The sequence below is a fragment of the Pan paniscus genome, chromosome 8, assembly GCF_029289425.2.
Source record: "Pan paniscus chromosome 8, NHGRI_mPanPan1-v2.0_pri, whole genome shotgun sequence".
Lineage (NCBI taxonomy): Eukaryota > Metazoa > Chordata > Mammalia > Primates > Hominidae > Pan > Pan paniscus.
In genome coordinates, this window is record NC_073257.2 from 92,307,878 (window position 1) to 92,332,582 (window position 24,705).

Consider the following 24,705-nt stretch of genomic DNA (forward strand, 5'->3'; position numbering starts at 1 on the left):
CTATGTTAACAAGCTTGATATCTCCCATGCTTTTATCCATTCCTTCTTCTGGAATCTTTACCTTCCTCAAGACCAGTTCATCAGTAAAATCTAGAGTAGGTCAATTGAGCCTAGGATGTCATCCAGCAACAGAAAGCTTGTCAAAATAGGAACCATTTCCATCCCTACCACTGGGTGAGTCTAAAATGAGTACCACTGCTATCAGCAAGACCCTCTAAGACTCTGAGATACAGCTCAGGGTAGCAGCTTTATCTGAGAGTCATCTCCCTGCAAGGACAGGAGCCTCTCTTACTTGCTCCTCTTTCTTGTGCCTAGCTCTGGCTAAGGGTACTTAATAAGACTATACCCTTCCAGAACCACTGTGCTTCATGCTGTGACTAGCTGACACAGAGGGACTTTTGCTGCCAAATCTGCCTCCAAGCCACACCCTCTGGAAACTGTCACAGGCTATGCTGAGCCCAAAGTTCTCTGAGCCTGTCTTTTACCCACAGGCCTCTATGATGGTGCCCTTTGGGCTGAGTCAGGGTCTGGAAGTACACTCTGCTCCTTGTCTCCCTTGGACACTCTTGCCTGGGTAGATGTGAATGCAGGTCATCCATGCTGGGGACACAGTGCCTGGAAATTGAATTCACACAGAAATCATACATCGCTCCAGGGTACCTGGAAGTTTTTTCCTCAAAAATGTACGTAACTGGTATGACAGGATAACATTCTTAATTAAACATTTTTAATGAAACTATAATTTATCTTTTTATCTCTTCCTATTTGTCTTAGTCCATTTTGTATTTCTATAACAGAATATTACAGAATGGTAATAAAGAAAATACATTTATTTCTTACAGTTTTGGAGGTTGGGAGGTCCAGGTCAAGGGGCCTGCAGCTGGTGAGGGCCTTCTTGCTGTGTCATCCCATGGCTGAAGGTGGAAGGACAAGAAAGTGCAAGAGAGCAAGAGGGGGCCGAACTCACTTTTATAACAAGCCCACTCTTACCATAACTAACCCACTTCTGTGACAATGGCATTCATCCATGTATGAGGGCAGAGCCCTCATGACCTAATCACCTCTTAAAGGTCTTACCTCTCAACACAGTTGTATTTGGGAAGGGAGGGGGACACATTCAAACGACAGCACCATTTAGGCAAATGGACCACTCTGTACTCATTGCCTCAGGAAAAGTACATTATAAGCCAAAATAGAATTTTTTTTTTAAAGGAGCCTCTCTTGGTATTTGCGTTTTCACACCTATGTCCTTAAGAATAGAAAGGACTCACATCACAGACTTGGAAGAATTTTGTAAAGGAAGTAAGGTTCTCCGCAGAGTCTAAGGATAGAACTGAAACTTCAAAGGGGCCAGGAGTGTGTGGCCTGTATTCAGTCAGATCTTCTCACCAACAGTTGCCCCAATATTTGAGCCCACTGATTGAGCCAGAAGACATGATACTTCTTTGCACCCCAGACCTTTGTTTCATCCCATTCAATTCACTCTATGTGAACACATCCTGCAATATCCCTAGACTTTATAAACCCCAAAGAGGAAGACAGGAATCCGGACGCCCAGCTGGGCAGAAAGGTGAGGAAGGGAAAGTCCTCATATCTGTTCCTGGCTGTGGAGGAACAAGCTAAGCTAGAGGAAACTCCCCCACCAGGACAGTGATGAAACACTTCTTCCCCCTTCCCAACACCATCATATAAGTGTGGCTTAAGTGGTTCTATGAAGCATCAGCTCCCAGCAAACTGGGGAGAGCTCTGCAGTTCACACCCAGGAGGAGACACCACATCTAGAGCATGTTGCACACCCTCCTGAGCCCTGCACAATGGCCACCTCACTCACTTCTCACAGACCAGCAACTTTCTTTTCTTTTTTTCTTTTTTTTTTTTTTTTTGAGACAGAGTCTCACTCTTGTCACCCAGGCTGCAGTGCAGTGGTATGATCTTGGCTCACTGCAACCTCTGCCTCCTGGGTTCCAGTGATTCTCCTGCCTCAGCCTCCTAAGTAGCTGGGATTACGGATGCCCACCACCACGCCCGGCTAATTTTCTTTTGTATTTTTAGTAGAGACGGGGTTTCACCATGTTGGCCACACTGGTCTCAAACTCCTGACCTCAAGTGATCCACCTGCCTTGGCCTCCCAAATCGCTGGATTACAGGTGTGAGCCACTGCACCCGGCCAGCAACTGTCCTCTCAGGCAGTCTTGCTCTTGCATAGACGCACATATTAGTTCAGCTCACCTCCCATTTGCCTCTTTTGTTTGCTTCAGCAAACTCTCCTATTTTCCCAATGGAAATGTATAAATAACCAGTTGAACTGAAGGATCCAAAATAATAATTTGAGGCTACTCTTGAAGCCCATTCATAAGCAGTCCTTAGAGGGAAAAAAAAGGAGAGTTCAAGTTTGAAGGAAAAAAATACAAATTGGGAACCTCATGGTTTGAAATTTGAAACAAACAAAAACATTTATTGCTCTTAGGTTGGTTGGTCCTACAAATCTTGATCAATGTTTAATGCAATCTAAAAGCAAAACAAAAAGTAAATATGCCTTAATACAATTAGAACTGTGAAAAGGCACAAGCCAAAGAAATAAACTTTAGGTAACTTCTATGTGACTACATGAATGAAACTTTTTGGGAGTTTCAGATGATTTCAAATGATACTCAAATTGAATATAACCATAAATTATGTTCTCAAAGTAGTTATTGTTCCATCCTTTCTTCTACTTCTCTTACTATGCATTCTCATCCTTCTTGTAGGCTCCGCTTCCTGTGGCCATCCCTTCAATTTTGGAATTGCTAATGGTTCCTCCCTGAGCCCCCAGGCCTTCACACACTGCACTCTCTCCTAGGTACCTTACTCAATCCCCTTGCTTCATTCAGCACATATGCCCATGACTGCTGAATTTATATCTCCGGCCTGGGCCCCTTCCTAACATCAACTGTTCTTGGCTGTTTTCACCTGCATATCTCAGAGCCACCTGAGAGTCAACATCTCTGCAACTGAAGCCATCATTTTTTAAAAACCTGCTTCCTCTTATGTTCATCAACTCATCAAATGTTAACACTCTTAACTCAGTAGCCCAAGGAAGACATTTAGGCTTCATCCTGACCCTGCCCCACACTGATCCTGTAAGCCAATCTTAAATCCACTCAGTTCCCTCCATCTCTGCTGTCTAACCCTAGTCATCTTACATCTGGATCAGTGCAATAACTTCCTAAGTGGTCTCCCTTTTTCCACTCCTGCTCCACACCAATCCTCTCTCCACCTTATAAAAACACAGATTGAATCTTTAAGTCCTTTCAATAACTCCTACTGCACTTAAGTCCAAAATCCCTAAGGCAACATACAAGACCCAGTGTGCTCTGCCTTTATCCACCTCTCCAGCTTAAAATCACACCATTTTCCTAGCTCCATGGACGTTAGCCATTAATACTGGATGACTGCAGTCCCTTGAAAGCATTTTGCTGTCTCTTTCCTCTGGGCTCATCTCAGGCTAATTCCTTGAACTTCACCTCCTGAGGAAGACTTGTCCAGCCCAGGTCAGGTCTCTCCCTACTCTGTCCCTCAAAGAAACTTCCCCATTGGCCCACGGCCCCCAAGGGCATAAGCCCAATCCATTTTGTTCATTGGCATTTTCTAGCTCCCTGCATAGTGCCAAATCATAGCTGACCTTTAATAAAACTTTAAACAATTAGCACTGAGTCTGTGCAGCTCCACTTTCTGAACAGCTCTTGAAAACAACATTTACTTCAGGCCATCGACATCTTGTCCCCTAGATTACTACCTCCTAAGCCGTCTCCTGACACCTACTTCTCCATTTTCTTCCCCACACTGTTACCAGATGGTCTTTGCAAAATGTAGCTCTCATCATATGAGTCTCCACTGCCTTCAGGATAAAATCTAAGCCTCTGAACAGAAATGACAAGTGCTTTCATGGTCTGGCCCCTGCTTTCTCCCTGGCCTCAGCTCTCACCCCTCCCTGCCTCACTCCCTCTACACGCTCTCCTATCTGGGTCTTCACACCTTCCGTGCTTTCTGCCTGGAGCACTATCCTCAGCCTCCCATGCCACCAGTGAGTAGCAAATCATTAGCTTCCTTCCCTGACTGAGGTTCCTCAACTGTGCTGGCTGTCCCCCCTTGTCAGTGTACACCAATTAAAGTGACCAAAATGTACCCTTCTTCCAGGACAGTCCTGGCTTACATCTGCTCATCCGGCTCTCATTCTCAAAAGCATACTGGTTTGGACAATAAATTATGTGGTCCCACTAACCATGACTATTAAATGCTCATCTAATTGTCTGTTTCTCCCCTGACAATAAACTCCATAAGGTCAAAGCCATCTGCCTTATTCACCACAGCATCAGGCACAGTGCCTGGCATATGGAAGATGTGGCATGTTTCTTAAATAAACAAATGTACTTACATACTGGAGAAGCATGCATTCTCATTAAGGCATTAATTTGGTTCCAGGGTTTGCTACTGAGAACAAAAATCGTGCCCCCCACACCAAATTTAAAATTATATATTTCACAAAATGATTTTAAAACATATTTTGAAGAGGTTTTGAGGTCACAGATACGGAGATATAGATAAGCCAGTGACACACTTCACAAAAGGGCAGAATGCCAATTAGGAATATAATCCGCAACCAGGGAACTGATTTTCTTTCTCTGAAGCAAAAGGCCCATTTGCCAACCAATCCTGGCCTAGCCTCATTTTCCCTAGGCTTTACCTAAGTAAAAAAAAATCAAAAACAAAAACAAAAACGAGTTTTTTTACAAAACACACTGATACTGACATCAGAAAACATTGGTTCATCAAGTTCTTCCACTCTGCTCAAGTTAGGTGCTCCATAACGATCGCTGATTTCAGCTAGTGTTTTGCCTGAGTCTAGTGTTGCTTCCTACAATCAAAAAATTGATTTTTACTTTTAAATGATTTCAAAATTAATACATTACTTTTCTTTCAATTTTGATTAAAATTTTCTGATTTATAACATTAAAATTCAACATTATTAATTAGTGGAATTAACCAATTTCTGTTAATGACAAGAGAATTCTGGTAATGAATTGAGTATCCTAGAATGTAAAGCTACAATTCTGGTAATAAATACTAAAACTTTTTTTAAAAATACCTGCAGAAATTTAAAATAATTGTAAGTAATTATGTGGTAAATAGCTTCAATATCTCAAGAGAGCCTAGTTTTTAAAAATCCAAACACAAAGTGAATGTCCAATTTTTACCTACTGTGAGATTTTGCTTCAAAGCACATTATTTGTGACTTGTTATCACCGGAAAATATACATGGACTATCAGTTTTGATAATATACTTGCTAAAAATTTAGCTACTTATGCATCAAAATTAAGCTTTACATTCTAAGATACTCAATTCGTTTCACATAACATAGAATGACTTTTTCTTCTCACCTCTGAATGTAGAGTATCTTCATTCCTAACTAGATTTTCCATATTCATTCTCATCTCCTATAATATATAAAAATTAAGAAAATACTTTGAATATACTCCATTTTGATTTCATGTTTAATTTTTGGCATTTTTACTTTTACACAATGCTATGATCAATTTAAAGCAAAAATGCTGTCACTCTGAAAGAGAATGATCTGATTACACATTACAAAACTGCAGATCACAGTCTTATTTAATACTCTATACTAATAGAAGGCAACCATGTTTTATATATAATTAAATAAAAGTTTTTTAAAAATGAAATGGACTGAAACAGTCAAACTGAAGCCAAATTATCTGCCAATATAAAAAGTGACAAAATAAAAATTCTAATAGAACCTTAGAACAAGAGATTTTAAGGAGAAAACCACACTTAAGTAGAGTTTTGCACATACCGAGAAAGAAGTAAACACTTCTACAGGAACTAATCTGGCCCAATGCACAAGTCCTCCCACAGGACCTGAGCAATGCCCTCTTTAATACTCTGAGCACTGCAGTAGGAATATACTGCCCAATAAGGGAGGCCTCTTTCTGAATGTGAAACATTCTTCTAGTCAGCCAAACCTTGCTATGCCATCTACCTTTTCATTCTAAAGCAGCAGGGTGGCCTAACTGACCCCGAGCTGATTCGTTTTGGCTGCTAGAAGACCAGTGATTTCTTGATCATACATATGGTCACCCTAATGATAGGGACATAAACAGCACTGTTTTCCCAAGACCACTCCATTTTCCTGGTAACTTCTTATCCAGCATCCACAAGGCTATATGGGGAACATCCATATTCTTATAGGACTATGCTCCCCTGCCACAGAGATGGATATTTGACACAAACTAAGCCAGTCAGAATCCTTCTCCAAGATTCTTTTCTTAACTGAAACTAAAACAAGGCATCCATTCCTCTTAGATGGTAGAAGCCACAACATTCTAAGCCTCAGAAGCCGTTAAGGCCCATGTTCCCTACCCATGTGCAGCAAAGCAGCCCATAGTGAAAGAGCGAAACTAATAACCAGGGAGCAGCAGAGGGGAGAGCCCCGGTAGCATCTGATTCTCTTGCTCCCATAGTCTGAAAGGCCCAGTGATACCAGAGTCCTTCACAGTTTATGTGTTAAACCCTTCCTTCAACCCAGAATCCTTCTAGCAAACTTCCCTTTGCACACGATAGTTTACATTGTGAGTCTGCAGCCATAAGAAGGCCAAGGGAAAGCACATGAGTGGACTCATCTCTGAGCAATGGGCGAGGGAGTGGTACTTTGCAGGGGACTACCTATGCTATGGTGAGGGATGATAAGCCTATAGAAATAGGAATTACTAAAGTTATTCTGGCAGTGGTCACACAAGCTGATGATGCCTGGAGATAGTAAAATAACATGAGTGTGGCTCTCTGGAGCCATAAAATAGAGACCAATCCTTCCTATGGACTTTGAAGCACTTTAATGTAGCTATCAGGTCACTTTGATTAAAAATACTTTAAATTCCTTTATTTTGATCACTGCCTTCTTGATATGTTCCTGTATTTTCTCTTTCAGTTTAGATCCATGAATCTTTTTCAAAATTTCTTTAATTTTTAATTTTTACTGATATATAATAGCTGTACATATTTACGACGCACATGTGATATTTTGATACAAGCATACAATATGTAATGATCAAAACAGGATATTTGAGATATTCATCACCTTAAACATTATTTCTTTGTGAATCTTAAAGAGAAAGGGGATGCTTGTGTATGTGTGCATACAGGCATATCCCTGTGCTCGCACTACACTCAGACTAAGACCGCATCAGCATCTGTATTTTTTAAAACTATGTATAGGGCTTTTATCCTTTCAAAAAAAATCTCACTTTTTGATTTAATTCACCATTCACACTTTTTAAATATTGCTTTAATAAATGATTCTCTCATCTAAGCATCAATAAACATAATGAACATTGTCTATAAAACCTGCTTCTTTTTTCAGCTTTAATTATGGAATAAAAAGGGGGAGCAACATTTGATTAAGAGATAGTAGCTATAAACTCAGTCATCTAGAATATTGGTCTATATGACTCATAGCTTTTGGATGCAGGAAATATGGGTCAAACTAGAGACCTGACATGATTGTATCATGTCAGCTTGGACAACATGGCAAAACCCCATCTCTACTAAAAATACAAAAAATTAGCCAAGCATGGTTGTGCGTGCCTGTAATCCCAGCTACTCGGGAGGCTGAGGCTCGAGAATTGCTTGAACCCGGGAGGTGGAGGTTGCAGTGAGCCGAGATCACACCACTGCACTCCAGCCTGGGTGACAGAGCGAGACTCTGTCTCAAAAAAAAAAAAAAAAAGAAAGAAAGAAAGAAAAAATTACTGCATAGTTTATTTTAATGAAAGTCCATGTATGAACATATTTTAAAATGTAAATTCTTGTTGTTAATACATTAACATAAAGACATATACTACTGCCTCTGAGATTGGAATACCCTCAATATTCAACATCAGCTACTGTAACTAGGAACAGCTAACTCCTGACTAAAATGTTGAGGGTATCACTATTAGAGAACCCTACTGCTCACAGAGAAGTTTCACAAACATGATTGTATTTGATTGTATAAGAATCCAGTGAGACGGCCAGGGGCGGTGGCTCATGCCTGTAATCCCAGCACTTTGGGAGGCCGAGGAGGGTGGATCACCTGAGGTCAGGAGTTCGAGACCAACCTGACCAACATGGAGAAACCCTGTCTCTACCAAAAATACAAAATCAGCCGGGCGTGGTGGTGCGTGCCTGTAATTCCAGCTATTCGGGAGGCTGAGGCAGGAGAATCACTTGAACCTGGGAGGCCGAGGTTGCAGTGAGCCGAGATTGTGCCATTGCACTTCAGCCTGGGCAACAAGAATGAGACTCTGTCTCAAAAAAAAAAAAAAAAAAAGGAACCAGTGAGACATTGCTAATAGTATTATACTGCTAGCTCTAGTTTTGAAACAGGTAAACTGAGACTGAAAAAGGTTATGAGACTTGTTTAGCTTACACAGCTTGTATGTGGCATGTCTTCAGACTACAAATCCCATGGTCCTTCTGCTAACAGCTGAAATAAACAGTTTGAAGATTCTAGAGAGTTTTAAATAAAACTGACATTTATAAAACTTCAAATTACCTTGTCTAATTGTTCTTGAGCTCTCTGTAGTTCTTGTATTCTCTGCCTCTCCTTTTCTTGCATTTCCAACTCTAGCTGCAATGCCAGCTGTTGCTGAATATTCAGAAATATGTCATATTACAGCTAGATTAATTGCAAGATAATTAAGTTTATACCCACCTTCATTTCAGAAACTTACAATACATGGTCACATCCAACTAATACTTTAGTTTCTACAAATGCTTCCTGAAGCATAAAATTTTTAAAAAAGATTTTAATCTTCCTTAATTGCAAATTATAGAAAGCACAATTTGTACAAAATTATTTTCCCTTTTCTTCTTAAAGTAACAAATGAGATTGCAACAATTTTCCAGATAAATTTCTTTAAGCATAGATGGGTCTTCAAATAGCCACACATTGGTTGTGGAAGAGTGGGTGAGAAACTCTTCAGAATATCATCTGATGGCTCATGCCTGTAATCCCAGCACTTTGAGAAGCCAAGGTAGGCAGATCATCTGAGGTCAGGAGTTTGAGACCAGACTGGCCAACATGGTGAAACCCTGTCTCTACTAAAAATACAAAAATTAGCTGGGCAGGGTGGCACATGCCTGTAATCTCAGCTACTCGGGAGGCTGAGGCAGGAGAATCGCTTGAACCTGGGAGGTGGAGGTGGTAGTGAGCCGAGATTGTGCCATTGCATTCCAGCCTAGGCAACAGAGTAAGACTCCCTCTCAAAAAAAAAAAGAAAAGAAAAGAAGAAAAAAGAATATCATCTGAAATCATTACTAACCAACAATATATTTGCTCCCAACTCCGCATGTCTGTCACACTAGAATAGGGTTCAGCAATAAAGCCTGTGGGCCAAAGCCAACCCACCTCCTGTTTTTTATAGCTTACAAAGAAAGAATGGCTTTTACATTTTTAAATAGAAAAAATTTAAAAGAAATAATATTTCATGACATAGGAAAACGGTATGAAATGTAAATTTCAGCATCCTTAAAGCTTTATTGAAACACAGCCATGCTAATTTGTTTACGCATTGTCTACGAGCGCTTTTGTGCTGCCATAGCAGAGTGTAGTAGTTATAACAGAGACCACATGTGGTGCACTCACCACTTTGCCTGGCTGCCCAGCACACTACAAACCGCAGTAACATCATTGTAACAGCAGTGTTTGGAGTGCCATGGTATCACTATACTGTGACATTTAAAAAAATGAAATCCATTATGTCAAAACAAGAAAGCCAGGGATGGGTGGCTTATTCCTGTAATCCCAGCTACTCAGGAGTGAGGCAGGAGGATTACTTGAAGCCAGGAGTTCAAGACCAGCCTGGGCAGCATAGCGAGACCCCCATCTCTAAACAAAATTTTGAGGAAAAAAAAAGAAAAATAGTGAATTTTGAATGTCGCACTTTTAAGGCACACTAGAGTGTGTATTATTTTGTCATCAAATTAAATGGCAAAACATGTTTCTTGCTATACAGTGCCACTGTACCAAAAGAATATAATAAATATCAACATTACCAGACTAAGCACTCATCACAATAGTCCCAGCTCACAGAGCACAAAGGCCAAAAAAAATTAGAAAATTTAAAACAGAATTGGCTGGGCATGGTGGCTCACACCTGTAATCCCAGCACTTGGAAGGCCTGAGGTCAGGAGTTCAAGACCAGCCTGGCCAACATGGTGAAACCCTGTCTCTACTAAAAATACCAAAAAAAATTAGGCATGGTAGCAGGTGCCTGTAGTCTCAGCCACTTGGGAGGCTGAAGCAAGAGAATTGCTTGAATCTGGGAGGTAGAGGTTGCAGTGAGCTGAGATCGCGCCACTGCACTCCAGCCTGGGTGACAGAGCGAGACTCTGTCTTAAAAAAATAAAAATAACAAAAACAGAATTATCACAGCAGAATTTATTTACAAAAATTAAAAATGAAAATAAGTCTGCAACAAAAGTAGGGTTCCAAGAGGCTCATTTGTTATGAAAGCAAGGAAAGATATTTACCAATGGTGAGTGAATTAAAACATGTTTTATTTCAGTGGCCAAAAAAAATGTGTCCAGGAAAAAACAAACTTGTCTAAGATTTTAGCCTTTTGGTGAGAGCAGCTGCTCAGAGTTGACACTGGGAGCAACATCGGTAGTCAACTAATAACAAGGCACATGATTCTGAGTGGCTTTCCTTGGCTCCTGATAAGCAGACAGATGTTCCCAACACTGCTCAGTTGTTGTTTATGGAAAGGGTCAATGCTGAGTTTGAAGTGACTGAAAAACCAAACCTCTATGAATAGTCTTTGATATGGTTTGGCTATGTCCCCATTCAATTCTCAACTTGAATTGTATCTCCCAGAATTCCCAAGTGTTGTGGGTGGGACCCAGAAGGAGTTAACTGAATCATGGGAGCTGGTCTTCCCTGTGCTATTCTCGAGATAGTGAATAAGTCTCACGAGATCTGATGGGTTTATCAGGGGTTTCCACTTTTGCTTCTTCCTCATTTTCTCTTGCTGCCACCATGTAAGAAGTGCCTTTCGCCTCCCACCATGATTCTGAGACCTCCCCAGCAATGTGGAACTGTAAGTCCAATTAAACCTCTTTTTCTTCCCAGTGTTGGGTATGTCTTTATCAGCTGCTTGAAAATGGACTAATACAGTCTTCATGGAACAATTACAGACAAGAGCATTTTCAAAGTCATGTAGAAACACTGATTCAATACAACCTGCAGTGAAATCTGCTAAGATGTGTCATAGCTGACAGTGATAAAAATACATGTGGAATAGAAAAAGGCTGAGCTGAACAAATTTACAAAGCTCATGAGAAAATAGAGTGTTTAAAGCCGGGAAGTGTTCATCATATTACTCAACAGCAGCTACTCTGTGAAAGTATTTGAATCTATGATGTGTTATTGATCCAGCAGTGTCAACAGTGACCTTCATTCACTCTTGTAAACTGGACCATCAATTCTGTGAATTTTTGTCAGAAACAGAAGCTGAATATATCCTGATGTCCTACCACACAGCAGTTCCATGGCTTAACAGTTATATTATGAATTTTTGAGCTCAGGGTCAAGATTTAACTTTTTATTGTGTAAATTGAAGATGCATATAATGTTTTGATATATATAGTGAATGCTTACCACAGGTAAGCAATTACAATATCCATCATCTTAGACAGTTACTTTTGTATGGTAAGAGCACCTAAAATCTACTCTCTTAAAAATTTTCCAGTACACAATACAATCTTATTGGCTATCATCCTCATGCTGTACTTTAGATCTCTACATTTATTCATACTACACAATTGCAATTTTGTACATTTTGACCTACATCTGCTCATTCTTCTTCCAGGCCTACCCCCACTCCACCTCTTGGTAACTACTGTTCTATTCTCTCTTTTTATGTATTCAACATTTTTTTTTTAAGATTTCTACATAGACAGCATGTGCTATTTTTCTTTTGATGTCTGGTTTATTTCACTTAACATCATGTCCTTCAGTTTCATCCATGTCATCACAAATGGCAGGACCTACTTCTTTCTTAAAGCTGAATAATATTCTTTTATATATACATATATGTGATACATATATGTGAGATATATATATACAAGACATACATGAGAAATACATCTTACGTTTTTTCAAGACAGGGTCTTGCTCTGTCACCCAGGTGGGAGTGCAGTGGCACGGCCTCAACCTCCAGGGCTCAATCAATCCTCCCACCTCAGCTTCCTGAGTAGCTGGGACCACAGGTGCATGCCATCATCATCATGCCTGGATAATTTATACATTTTTTCTAGAGATGAGGTCTCCCTATGTTGCCCAAGCTGGTCTCGAACTCTGGACCTCAAGTGATCCTCAGGCCTCGGCCTCCCAAATTACTGGGATTACAGGTGTGAGCCACTGTGATCAGCTCACAATTTCTTTATCCAGTCATCCACTGACAGACATTTATGTTGTTTCCAAATCTTGGCTATTGTAAATAATGCTGCAATGGACATGGGAGTGCAAGTAGTCTCTATGAGGTGCTGGTTTCATTTCCTTTGAATATATACTGAGAAGAGGAATTACTGGGTCATATGGTAGCTTTTAATTTTTTGAAATACACCCATACCATTTTGCATAATGGCTGCGCCAATTTGTATTCCCATCAACAGTGTAGAAGAGTTCACTTTTCTCCACACCCTCACCAATGTGTGTCTCTTCCCTTTTTTTTTTTTTTTTTTTTTTCTTTTTTGAGACGGAGTCTCACTCTCTCACCCAGGCTGGAGTGCAGTGGCGCGCTCTCAGCTCACTGCAAGCTCTACCTCCTGGGTTCACACCATTCTCCTGTCTCAGCCTTCTGAGTAGCTGGGACTACAGGCGCCCGCCACCACACCCGGCTAATTTTTTGTATTTTTAGTAGAGACGGGGTTTCACCATGTTAGCTAGGATGGTCTCAATCTCCTGACTTTGTGATCTGCCCGCCTCAGCCTCCCGAAGTGCTGGGATTACAGGTGTGAGCCACTGCGCCCGGCCATGTCTCTTCCCTTTCTGATAACAGCCATCTTAGGCTGGTCACGGTGGCTCATGCCTGTAATCCTAACACTTTGGGAGGCCGAGGTGGGTGGATCACCTGAGGTCAGGAGTTCAAGACCAGCCTGGCCAACATGGCTAAACCCCGTCTCTACTAAAAATACAAAAAAAAAATTAGCCAGGCATGGTGGCGGGTGCCTGTAATCCCAGCTACTCAGGAGGCTGAGGCAGGAGAATCGCTTGAACCCAGGGAGCAGAGGTTGGAGTGAGCTAAGATCACGCCACTTCACTCCAGCCTGGGTGAAAGAGCGAAACTCTGTGTCCGAAAAAGAAAAAAAAAAAAAAGGAGCCATCCTAATAGGGGCGAGGTGGTATCTCATAGTGGTTTTGATTTGCACTTCCCTGATGACTAGCGGTGTTGAACATTACTTGTCACTTTTGATAATATACCTGTTGGCCACTTTTATATCTTCCTTGGAGAAATGTCTATTTAGGTCCTTTGCCCATTTTTTAATTGGGTTCCTTTTTTTTTTTTTTTTTTTTTTTTGCTATTGAGTTTGCATTCCTTATATATTTTGGAGATTAACTCCTTATCAGACCTTATCAGATATACGGTTCACAAATATCTTCTCCCAATCCATAGGCTGCCTTTTTGTTTTGCTGATTGTTTGCTGTGCAAGAGCATTTTAGTTTGACCTAGTCCCATTTGTTTAGGTTTGCTTTTATTGCCTGTGCTTTTGGTGTCATACCCAAAAAATCATTGCCAAGACCAATGTCAAGGAGCTTTTTCTACATTATGTTTTCTTCCGGGAGTTTTACAGTTTCAGGTCTTCCATTTAGGTCTTTAATCTATTTTGAACTGATTTTTGTGTATGGTGGAAGACAAGGATCCAGTTTCATTCTTTTGCATGTGGATATCCAGTTGTCCCAACACAGTTCATTGAAGAGACTATCCTTTTCCCTTTGTGTTTTCTTGCAGGGCTTGTCAAAAATTAGTTGACCGTATATACTTGGGCTTATTCCTGGGTTCTCTATTCTGTTCCACTGGTCTATGTGTCTGTTTTTATGCCAATACCATACTGTTGTAATTACTATGGCTTTGTAATATAATTCTGGATCAAGTAATTTGATAGTTCCAACTTCGTTTTTCTTTCTTACGATTGCTTTGGCTATTCAGGGTCTTTTGTACTTCCATACAAATTTTAGAATTGGGTTTTTCTGTTTCTGTGAAGAATGCCATTGGAATTTTGATAGGGATTGAGATGAATCTGCAGATTACTTTAGGTAGTATAGACATTTTAACAATACTAACTCTTCTGATATATGAACACAAGATATCTTTCCATTTATTTGTGTCTTCCTCAATTTTTTGCATTAGTGTTTTACAGTTTTCAAGGTATAGATGTTTCACCTCCTTGGTTACATTTATTCCTACGTATATTATTCTTTTTGAAGCTATTATAAATAAGATTGTTTTCTCGGTTTCTTTTTCGAGTAAGTTATTGGTAAACAGGATTTAAATTTTTCTTAATGAGAAGAAATACTCCCAACCACTATTATCAAACATTAAATGGCTTTGGAAATTAGCTTTGGCTGCAGACTTGATAATGTTTCTTAATTCATTTTAAAATTACATGGCAAAACATCACTCATATGTAAAACTTACACTGCAGTAAACTCACTTCAACAACAACTCATGTTGTTTGAATCACAAGTAACGTAAAGCTGCTTTATACACTTCCAGTGCTGTCAAAACTAGAACAGGATATTAGATCTCCGTTCCCAAACAAATTGTCAGTGGATGTATTTTCCAACCTCGAACTACAATTCCAGAGTGTTTGTAAGGCCTCAACGTAAGTGCAAAGGAAATTTTCATATTCTGAAATCCATTTAACTATGCAATTAAGAAGCTTCCATCAACCTTCAGTTGGAAGTGGCTATTCTACAAAGTAATGCATGCTAAAAGGCAAACAGCAAGAGAAAAACAAAATTCTAGAAATACCTTCTAAGGAATGAATATGCTTAATTTAAATTATACACACATAGACTGATAGCAACTTTTGACAGTAACTATGTAAAAAGACATTTTCAAGGATGAAATACATAAAACCTCATTACAGATCAGCATTAGCAGATAAACTTTTTTTTTTGAGGCGGAGTCTCGCTCTGTCGCCCAGGCTGGACTGCAGTGGCGCGATCTCGGCTCACTGCAAGCTCCGCCTCCTGGGTTCGCGCCATTCTTCCGCCTCAGTCTCCTGAGTAGCTGGGACTACAGGAGCCCACCACCACACCCGGCTAATTTTTTGTATTTTTAGTAGAGACGGGGTTTCACCGCGTTCGCCAGGATGGTCTCGATCTCCTGACCCTGTGATCCGCCCGCCTCGGCCTCCCAAAGTGCTGGGATTACAGGCGTGAGCCACCGCGCCCTGCCTGTAGATAAATATTTTAAAATAGATTTTGATGATAGACCACACTAACGCTGAACTTCAACCAAGTGAAATGTTATCTTTTAAAAACTTTTTTAAATTCTCAATAGTAAACCTGTCTAATAAAAAATTTATATTCAGTGATTATTATTTGAATTTCATCAATAAAACATTTGCAAAAATTCATTTTCTCTCCTGTTATTCCTACATAATATGCCATAATGCCTTCATAATATCATCAAATTTGCCTCTTGGCCTGTAAAGCATAAAATGTCTACTATCTGACAATGCATTCTAAAATAATAAATTTTTACAAGTAAAGATATAATAAAGTGCTTGATATTTTATTTGCAAAAGCTTTTAAAGGTAATTTCTTGGTATTACTATATTATCACTACTAAGATAAAAGTGATGGGGTAGGTAGCTGAAACGCAGAAACAGTTTCAATCAACTTTCAGACATTGGTAGAGGAAGTTAAATAACTCCAATCTCTCAACAATAATGCAAAGTGTATTTGTTAAATAACAATCAGATTGATCAAAACAACCAGCTTCTTGACATTTTCAAGAAACTTCCAAAACCTAATCCCCTTCCTCACACATGAGCAAAACCACTGAAAGCCATTCAAAACAAATAAAAAACAAAAAAGCTCTTACTTCAAAACTAAGCTCTTACATAGAAAATGGCAATAAAAATACTTCCCTGTTCACAAAAAACTAGGCTTGCGGAGAGTGCCTAAAATGTCAAGGAATTTCAAGTCAGTGGTACTGACTATGAGGACAACTGCTTTTGCAACCAGCAAGGAAATAACCAGAGTTCCCAACCTCCAGCTTACATGACTCAGAAGGCACCCAGAGGCCTCTCTGTTTTTCTTCATCTCAGCCACACTCTCTCAAGCCTTTCTCTGTTGATCGATCTCTCCTATCTATTTCTGCACACCAATCCACTCCGCTAACTGGCCATAACATCTCTTGTATAATATTATTTTCTCTTCCGCCCTACTACAATACTTAGGATTCAATGCACAGTGGATTAGTTCATACCGGTCAACATAATATGGCTAGAGAAACTTGTTATTGCTAGTATTGCCAAATTATGCATAAGTAGGATAAAGTAGTCGAGCCGAAGAGAGTTATGTATCTTCCACTTACGATGTAATTGCCTAGGGGAAGGAGAACCGCTGGGAATTCTCTTATTTTTGATAGACAGGAACAGATACCAGCTATAGGAGCTGTAAGAGGAAGGATGGCTCCTCATCCACAGTTGTGGCTGCTGCAGGAAGCACCTGGCCTGTTTGGATGACAGTTGACACCCAACTCAACACTTTTTAACCTCCCCTCAAGAATAAGCCAATGACTGAAAATGAAGACTCAGAAGCAGTAGAGTTTTCAACAGCCCTATCCTTCTAAGGGGCCTGCAGTTTTCTACCTCAATATCAGGGATAGGAGGTTAGTCAGAGAAGCTATTTGCCAGGTCTATATTTTTCTTTCTATCCACATACTCAAATAATAGGCTTCTTTCCCCTTTTTAAATATGTAAATTTGAGTCAAGACTCTGGGGTTAAGTATTATCTGGTAGAACTATAGAAGTGGCTTAAATTTAGCTTAGAAGCTCTCTATAAATTAAATCAGTCCAGAAGCCATTCTGGAACTTTCCTCTCTCCAGCTTGTACTCCATGACCATCCCTTCAACAATTCCCTTACCCATATCTTCAGCTCCCTAATCATGCTACCCCAATCCTGCTTCAATTAAAAGGTCTGCCTGCTCCACTTCTTCACTCAGACATCTGGGCCCAAGTGAAGAGAATCACATCATCACATAACCAAACCAAATGGCACGATTATCAGTACTTGATCTTCAACTGCTACCAAGTAATGCTAAATTATATCCCTCAACTCTCTCTTCCATTCTCCAAAGCTGCCATTTCTAACTTCACCGCTCTGCCCACACCTCCTACCTTACAACCTTGTTCTCAGCAAGTGAACATGGTGCCTACTTCATAAAGAAGACAGAAACAGTTGTACGCAGAAGGTGCTTCCACCAACACCATTCTCTCCTCTTTCCCTTGATTATAATCAAAGAAGTGCCTTCTCCCTGCCCAACCTATGATCCAGGCCCATTTCCTCTCATCTCCATGGTGAGCTGACCCTACGAATCATCCACTCTATTTCCTAATGTCACCCACTCACTCCTCCACTACTGTGCTCTTAAATCAAAACAAACACAAAAACATCTCTCCTTGCTCTCAAAATCTCCTTGAAAGCATTGCCTACATTTTCCACCTCCCCTGCCTAAGTCCACCCACCCCCACCACTCCATCCACACTGTTCCCGCCAAATTACGGTGGCCTCTGATGAACACTTTTCCATTAAGCAATAGATATGGTTGACCACTCAGATCTCACCAAAACAGTCTTTCCCTTTGCCTTCTGTGACAGCACACTCTGTATTTTCCTCTTACCTGGAGGTATGGCATCTTTTGTATCAGCAACAACAGTGTGGAAAGGAATGTGTATATGTGTATACAAGAATGCACTCAGGAAAACTCATGGCTGCTGCTTCTCCAGCAAAGAAGACACACACATCCATAAAGATGAAGATATTAGGAAGCCATATCTAAATAACTGGAGCTGGGAAGTTTATCAACATTTAGGCTGTGCCATGCTGAGGTTGGCATCGTTAATTCCAGTCCCCTCTGAACTCTCCTACTTGCCTCACCTGCTGAAGTAAGAGCTCCTCTGCTTTGAGCCTCTCCATCATTTCCTGCTCCATCAGAGCTAATTCTCTTTCACGCTCCAGCTTGGCCATTTCCTTTTGTCTCTAGCATTGTTTAAAAACAACAGCACACGACTTCTTAGCGAGAAAGCAATTTGTAAAAGCAATCTTGAAAGCACTTAATAGGGACAATTAGGGAAAGTGTTAAGCAAATTATAGCCCATCCCTTTGGAAATGATATAATAATTTGGGAAGATATTTTATCTGAATAATGAGCACAATATTAAAGTTATACATTGTGTATGATCACAAGTACATAAACGTAAATCTATAAATCTATAGAAAAAAGACTTCCCATGAAAGGAATTACCTAAAAATCTAAATAGAAGTCTTCTTTGGGTAATGTTTTCTCCTTCCTGCTTTTCATGTTGTTCAAGTTTTTGTATAATAAACATTATTTTTATAACAGAAAAATAATAATGTTAAACTTTTTTAAAAGCAGACAAGTTGGACCAGTTTTTTTTCTTCTAATTTCCTAGAAGGAGATTCCTACTTACCAGTTGTTCCATGGTCACATTTTCCTTATACTTGTAAATCCACAATGCTAAATATTCTATCGGATCCACTGGGCGAACTCTTGCCACTTCTGCAAGACCTTGAGTTAAACAGGCCCCAAGGTGCTTTTGAAGATATATTGACTCCATTTCTAACTTCTAAAAAGTAAGTGTTTTTGCATTACTGCAGGATATTTTCAATAAAGTCACTATAAAACTAAAGTCCAGTGAGGTGAACAAAGCCTTACATACACCCTGCCCTCAGTCATGGACACCTCCCGTTGGGGGTGTCACAAGCAAGCTGGCCCCAGGAAACTTCTAATAGTTTCCAAAAGGGCTCCAAGGAAGTCACTACAACTAACATGGTTTCAAAATCCTGAAGGACTCTCAAGTCCAAGAGTCAGAAAAGAGATATTATCATTATTGATTTCAAGTTTACTTGATGCCAAGTAATGTGGGTCTCATGTAATCCTCACAACATACCTGAAAAATGGGTATCATCATCCCAGTGGGAAGATGAGCAAGCCCAGGCACAGACAGCGTAAGTGCACAGTTCAGGATCACACAGCTGGCAGATGAAGGAGACAGGGTTTGTACGCACCTCTTGATTCCAAAACCCTAACCCTAAAGACTACACTAAAATGTTCCTCCTAAGCCATGAGAGCCGTTTTTACAAAGCATCACAATAGTCCATCTTTTGAAAAAAAAAAATCCATAAATTTCCAAGGCCAAAGAATAAAAACTCAGCCTCCAAATAATAACGTATGAAGCTCCTCACAATCTGGCCCCAATTTTCTTTTCAAGTTCACCTCCAGACATCATCTCTCCTGGCCCCAGCACACCCTGGGCTCTAATTCCATGGACATGTCTGGCTAATTTTTTTTGTATTTTTAGTAGAGACGGGGTTTCACTGTGTTAGCTAGGATGGTCTCGATCTCCTGACCTCGTGATCCGCCCACCTCGGCCTCCCAAAGTGCTGGGATTACAGGCGTGAGCCACCGCGCCTGGCCGACCAGATTGTTTTTAAAACAGAAAAGGAAAAATGGAGCAACCAATCTCTTTCAGATGCTTTGGAAAAATTGATCACCCTCAGATTACCCTTAATATTTTAAGAAATCGGCTGGGCACAGTGGCTCACACCTGTAATCACAGCACTTTGGGAGGCCGAGGCGGACGGATCACAAGGTCAGGAGATCGAGACCATCCTGGCTAACGGATCTCCTTCATCTGCCAGCTGTGTGATCCTGAACTGTGCACTTAGCTGTCTGTGCCTGGGCTTGCTCATCTTCCCACTGGGATGATGATACCCATTTTTCAGGTATGTTGTGAGGATTACATGAGACCCACATTACTTGGCATCAAGTAAACTTGAAATCAATAATGATAATATCTCTTTTCTGACTCTTGGACTTGAGAGTCCTTCAGGATTTTGAAACCATGTTAGTTGTAGTGACTTCCTTGGAGCCCTTTTGGAAACTATGTGAAACCCAGTCTCTACTGAAAATACAAACAAATTAGCTGGGCGTGGTGGCAGGTGCCTGTAGTCCCAGCTACTTGGGAGGCTGAGGCAGGAGAATGGGGTGAACCTGGGAGGCGGAGCTTGCAGTGAGCCAAGATCGTGCCACTGCACTCCAGCCTGGGCGACAGAGTGAGACTCTGTCTCATATATAAAATATATATATATATATTTTTTTCCCTGAGAATCTGATGAAATGTAATCAATTGTTAAACAAATGTATAATGAATATTTGCCGGGCACAGTGGCTCACACCTGTAATCCTAGCACTTTGGGAGGCTGAGGTGGGTGGACCACCTGAGGTCAGGAGTTCGAGACCAGCCTGGCCATAATGGTGAAATGCTGTCTCTACTAAAAATACAAAATTATCTGGGCGTGGTGGCACATACCTGTAATCCCAGCTACTTGGAAGGCTGAGGCAGGAGAATCACTTGAACCCGGGAGGCAGAGGTTGCAGTGAGCTGAGATTGTGCCATTGCACTCCAGCCTGGGCAACAAGAGTGAAACTTCGTCTCAAAAAAAAAAAAAAAAGAATACCTATTATAGGTCAGGCACCATGATAGGTACTGGGAATACAAAACTATTGTGAATTGAATATCCATGTCCCCCAAAAATCCATATGTTGAAATCCTAACTCCCAATGTGATGGTATTAGGAGCCTTTGGGAAGTGATTAGATCATTAGTGTGGAGCCGTCATGCATGGGATTAATGCCCTTATAAAAAGAGACGGGAGAGCGTGCTCTCACTCTCTGCCATCTGAGAATAAAACTAGAAGACAGCCACCTGCACACCAGCCAGAGGGTCCTCACCAGACACCAGAAATGCCAATGCCTTGATTTTAGACTTCTCAGCCTCCAGAATGGTGAGAAATAAATGTGTATTGTTTTTAAGCCACCCAGTGTTGGTAATTTGCTACAGCAGCGCAAACTAAAACAAAAACAGTCTCTGCCTTCATGGAGCTTATAGATGAGAAAGGAAGATAAATATTTAAATCAATAAATATGAAATTGCAGTTAAAATAAGTACTATGAGACCAGACAAGAGGAGTAGCTGATCAAGTCAGGAAAGTAAAAAAAAAAAAGCTTCTCTGGGGGTGACATTTGAGCTAAGCTTACATTTACTGAAAAAAAAAACAGTAAAATTAACACGACAAAGAAGAGAAGAGTCTTCTAGGTATGAGGAAAGGCCCTGATATAGGAATGAGCATGGCAATTACAGGGGATAGAATGCCACTGTGTCTAAACTTGTCCCTGGACAAATGCATCTAGCATTTTGCATAAAATTTCAGAGACAGTGACATCCTGGGGTCCGTCCATAACCCCCAATTTTTATTCTATGGATGAACCCCAGGATGTCAGTGTCTCTGAAATTTTATGCCATAACCATGTGCATATGCCATATGACAGTGGTGGGAGGGCAAAATGGTATAACTCCTATGGAGGAGAATTTGACAACATCTAGAAAATCACATATGCATTCACCCTTTGACTCATCAATCTTGCTTCTTGGATCCTATCTCAAAGATATAGTTGCAAAAATATGAAATGGCATATGCACACAGTTATTTGCAGCATTATTTACAATAGTCACACTGAAGCACCATCTAAATGTTCATCAAATTGGGGATTAATAAGAGCAACACAATGGATTATTATGCAGATGTACAAGAGAATGAAGAAACTAGAGAGTGATCTCTAAGACACAGAATAAAGAAAACGAGGTGCTGAAATTGTATATGGTCTGTCATCTTTTGTATTAGCAACAGCAGTGGGGAAAGGAATGTGTATGTGTGTATATGTAAACATAGTCATAAAAACTCTAAAAACGGAAAACAAACTGGCACAAATGAACCTAATTCCAAATGAGGTTGATATTGGTGTCTCAATCACACAGAGAAAAGAATTATTACAACTGACTTTGGAACACAGTATCTTCACTGTATTTCTTCAGTAGGATATACCTGAAAGACCAAAACGCTACACAGACATCTCAAAGTCATTTGAAGTGAAGTTAAAAAAAAAAAAAAAAAAAAAAAAAAAAAAAGGTGCACAGACTCCTGTTGCTGCTCCAGAAAGATAAAATGTGGGAAGGGAGGAAGGGGACCATTATCCCTAAAGAGAAAACTTCTGGCCTACCAGCGGGGCCAGGTCAGGGGAGGCTCTGTCTCGGATTTCTGGGCATATCAGTGGGACCCAGGCAAGGCCTGCCAACTCCCTTAGCATGTTCCTGTCTGTGAAACGAGGATAATACCCATCTCTCCTGTGGTAAGCAACGTTATTTTTCACATACACCAATAGGCATCTTGGCTCAACATAAGAAAGCCCTTTCCCACAGAAACAGCTGCCTCCAGCCTGAAGAAGGTGCCACAGAGATGGAAGGAGATTCCTTACCCACACCTGGGAGACAGCTAGCCATCCAGCCAGCCAACTGGGCGGGGGCACCCGGGCAGGGGTGCCAGATACAGTATTGTCTCTGGCAACCTCCCGGGGCGCTCAGTGTGGTTTTCCCACCCGGGAGTCTGGAAGGGTCTCCCGCAAACCGCAGGAGACGCAGCGCTCCCCGCTCAGGGGGAGCAGGAGGAGGACAGCTGGCCGCTTTCGGGAGCCCCAGGCGCGAAGCGGCCTCTCTCCGCCTCAGGTGAGTCCTGCTCGACGCCCAAGGCCCAACGGTCAGAACCGCCTCTGCCCGCCGGACCCAACGAAGCTAGGGGAACAAATCCCAAAAACAGTTCGGGCCTTTCCGTTGCGCTCACCCCTACACATGCGCCTGCTCGCCACCCGGAAGCCGCGTCCCGTTGCCAGGCAACGAGAGCTCGCGCCTCAGGAGCCAGTGTAGGCGCCGCAAAGCGGAAGGGGCGCGCGGATAGGTGAGCAGAGGGCACGCGGTGGGCAGCGAAGGGGGAACGCGCAGCAGAGAGGAGAGGGCGTGCAGGAGTAGGAGCAGGCGGCAGAGTAGAGGGGGCGCGGCAGAGTAGAGGGGGCGCGGCAGAGTAGAGGGGGCGCGGCAGAGAGGAGGGGGCGTGCAGGAGCGGGGCGCCCGGCAGAGAGAAGGGGTCATGCAGAAGGGGGCGCGCGCCAGGGGAGGGGGCCAGAGAGGAGGGGGCGTTCAGGAGTCGGGCCTGCGGCAGAGATGAGGCGGTGTGCAGGAGGGAGAGCGCGCACTAGGGGGCAACGGACAGAGAGGAGAGGGAATGAAAGAAGGGGAGCGCGGCAGAGAGAAGCGGGCGCGCTCCAGGGGGCGGGGTCCAGGGAGGAGGGGGCGCGTAGGAGCGGGGCGGGAGGCAGAGAGGAGCGGGCACGCGGGACGGGGGTGTGCGCGTGAGAGGTCGAGGAAAGGCGTATGTGGAGGCGCGCGGGGTGGGTGAGCCGAGGAGACTTGCTACACAGAAACCTGGAGGAGTAGGGGCACACAAAAGAGCAAGGGACCCTGACTGGCAGCCCGGCATGCTCTGGGAGAGACAAAGAGGTGGCGGGCTTTGAGGAGGAACCAGGAAGGGCAGCCAATCGGAAAAGGGTGGAAGACCTTCCAGAGTCCCTGGAAGACCGTCACTGCAAGCTGCTAATAGCTTGGCAGTTTCACAACTCTGCACCTTTGCTCTTGCTGGTGACCTCTGCTTGGTTCCTTTCAGAACCAATTCGGGTGCCCCACCACTGGGAAGCCGTCCAGTCTCCACCAGGCCCAAGCCCTTGCAGTCTTCCCTGGCCTAGTCGTCTGTGCATGTGCTAGCCTTTCCTGTGCTCTCTTTCAGCTTATGGGCGGGGCAGTGCCAGGCAAGAGAGGCCTTAATAGATGTTAGTTGAGATAGTAAATGCCAGATTGGGCGCGGAAAAATCAAAGGGAAGCATGAGCGCAGGTGGCAGAACTCTCTCAATGAATAAGTCAAGAAATATTTACTGAGCTCCCAGTGTGCCAGGCGTGGACGGTATACAGTAAACAAAGACAACCCCTATTCTTATTACCTTGCCTACTGAGTGCAAGGCCAGGAACTGTGTAAGCAGACCCTCAGAGGAGCTCTGGGAAACACTGAAAAATAGCCTCTCCCCCCATTGGTGAGTGTACCCTAAGTTGGTCTGAGTGGGCTTTAAAAGGCATCCCCTTGGCCAGGCGCGGCGGCTCACCGCCTGTAATCCTAGCACTTTGGGAGGCGGAGGTGGGCGGATCACCTGAGGTGAGGAATTCAAGACCAGCCTGGCCAACATGGAGAAACCCCATCTCTACTAAAAATACAAAAATTAGCCAGGTGTGGTGGCGCACACCTGTAATCCCAGCTCCTCAGGAGGCTGAGACAGCGGAATTGCTTGAACCAAGGAGGCATAGATTGCAGTAAGACGAGATTGCGCCACTGCACTCCAGCCTGGGTGACAGAGCAAGGCTCTCTCTTAAAAATAAAAAATAAAAGGCATCCCCTTGACTCCTTCCCCTCCAGC

General features: G+C 42.2%; 2 protein-coding genes across 16 annotated transcripts in view; one reads left to right on the forward strand and one right to left on the reverse strand.

Moving 5' to 3' along the window:
* Window positions 1-23,078, reverse strand: DYDC1 (DPY30 domain containing 1). Of its 9 annotated transcripts, none has more exons than XM_055093064.1 (9): window positions 22,669-23,053; window positions 20,667-20,764; window positions 18,765-18,920; window positions 18,211-18,312; window positions 8,589-8,681; window positions 5,419-5,475; window positions 4,790-4,894; window positions 841-914; window positions 1-615 (listed from the first exon to the last, which is right to left on the reverse strand). In XM_055093064.1, the coding sequence occupies exons 3-9, from the start codon at window positions 18,909-18,911 to the stop codon at window positions 441-443; spliced, it is 753 nt and encodes a 250-aa protein (XP_054949039.1). In that variant the 5' UTR covers window positions 18,912-18,920; window positions 20,667-20,764; window positions 22,669-23,053; the 3' UTR covers window positions 1-440. The 9 variants fall into 9 exon arrangements, with proteins under 9 accessions (XP_054949039.1, XP_054949040.1, XP_034786877.2 ...); XM_055093065.1 differs by having other exon boundaries at window positions 20,667-20,783; window positions 22,669-22,931; XM_034930986.3 differs by lacking the exon at window positions 20,667-20,764 and having other exon boundaries at window positions 22,669-23,074.
* DYDC2 (DPY30 domain containing 2) overlaps window positions 10,994-24,705 on the forward strand; it is a 22,460-nt gene continuing 8,748 nt past the window's right edge. The window contains exon 1 of one of the 7 annotated variants that reach the window (XM_034930989.4): window positions 10,994-11,133. In XM_034930989.4, coding sequence (XP_034786880.1) covers window positions 11,101-11,133 — 33 coding nt within the window. In that variant the 5' untranslated portion in view covers window positions 10,994-11,100. Of the gene's footprint in view, window positions 11,134-22,783; window positions 22,916-23,027; window positions 23,163-23,596; window positions 24,328-24,705 lie in introns of those variants that run through there. The other 6 variants (XM_034930990.3, XM_034930991.3, XM_055093072.2 and 3 more) reach the window with 6 other exon arrangements.

Coding starts and splice junctions, on each gene's coding strand:
- DYDC1 (XM_034930986.3), bottom strand. CDS start 18,911: ATGGAGTCAATATATCTTCAAAAGCACCTTGGGGCCTGTTTAACTCAA. Junction 8,682..18,210: donor AGGAGCTCTTACTTCAGCAG/GTGAGGCAAGTA, acceptor CTGAATATTCAG/CAACAGCTGGCATTGCAGCT. Junction 4,895..5,418: donor AAGATACTCTACATTCAGAG/GTGAGAAGAAAA, acceptor TTTTGATTGTAG/GAAGCAACACTAGACTCAGG.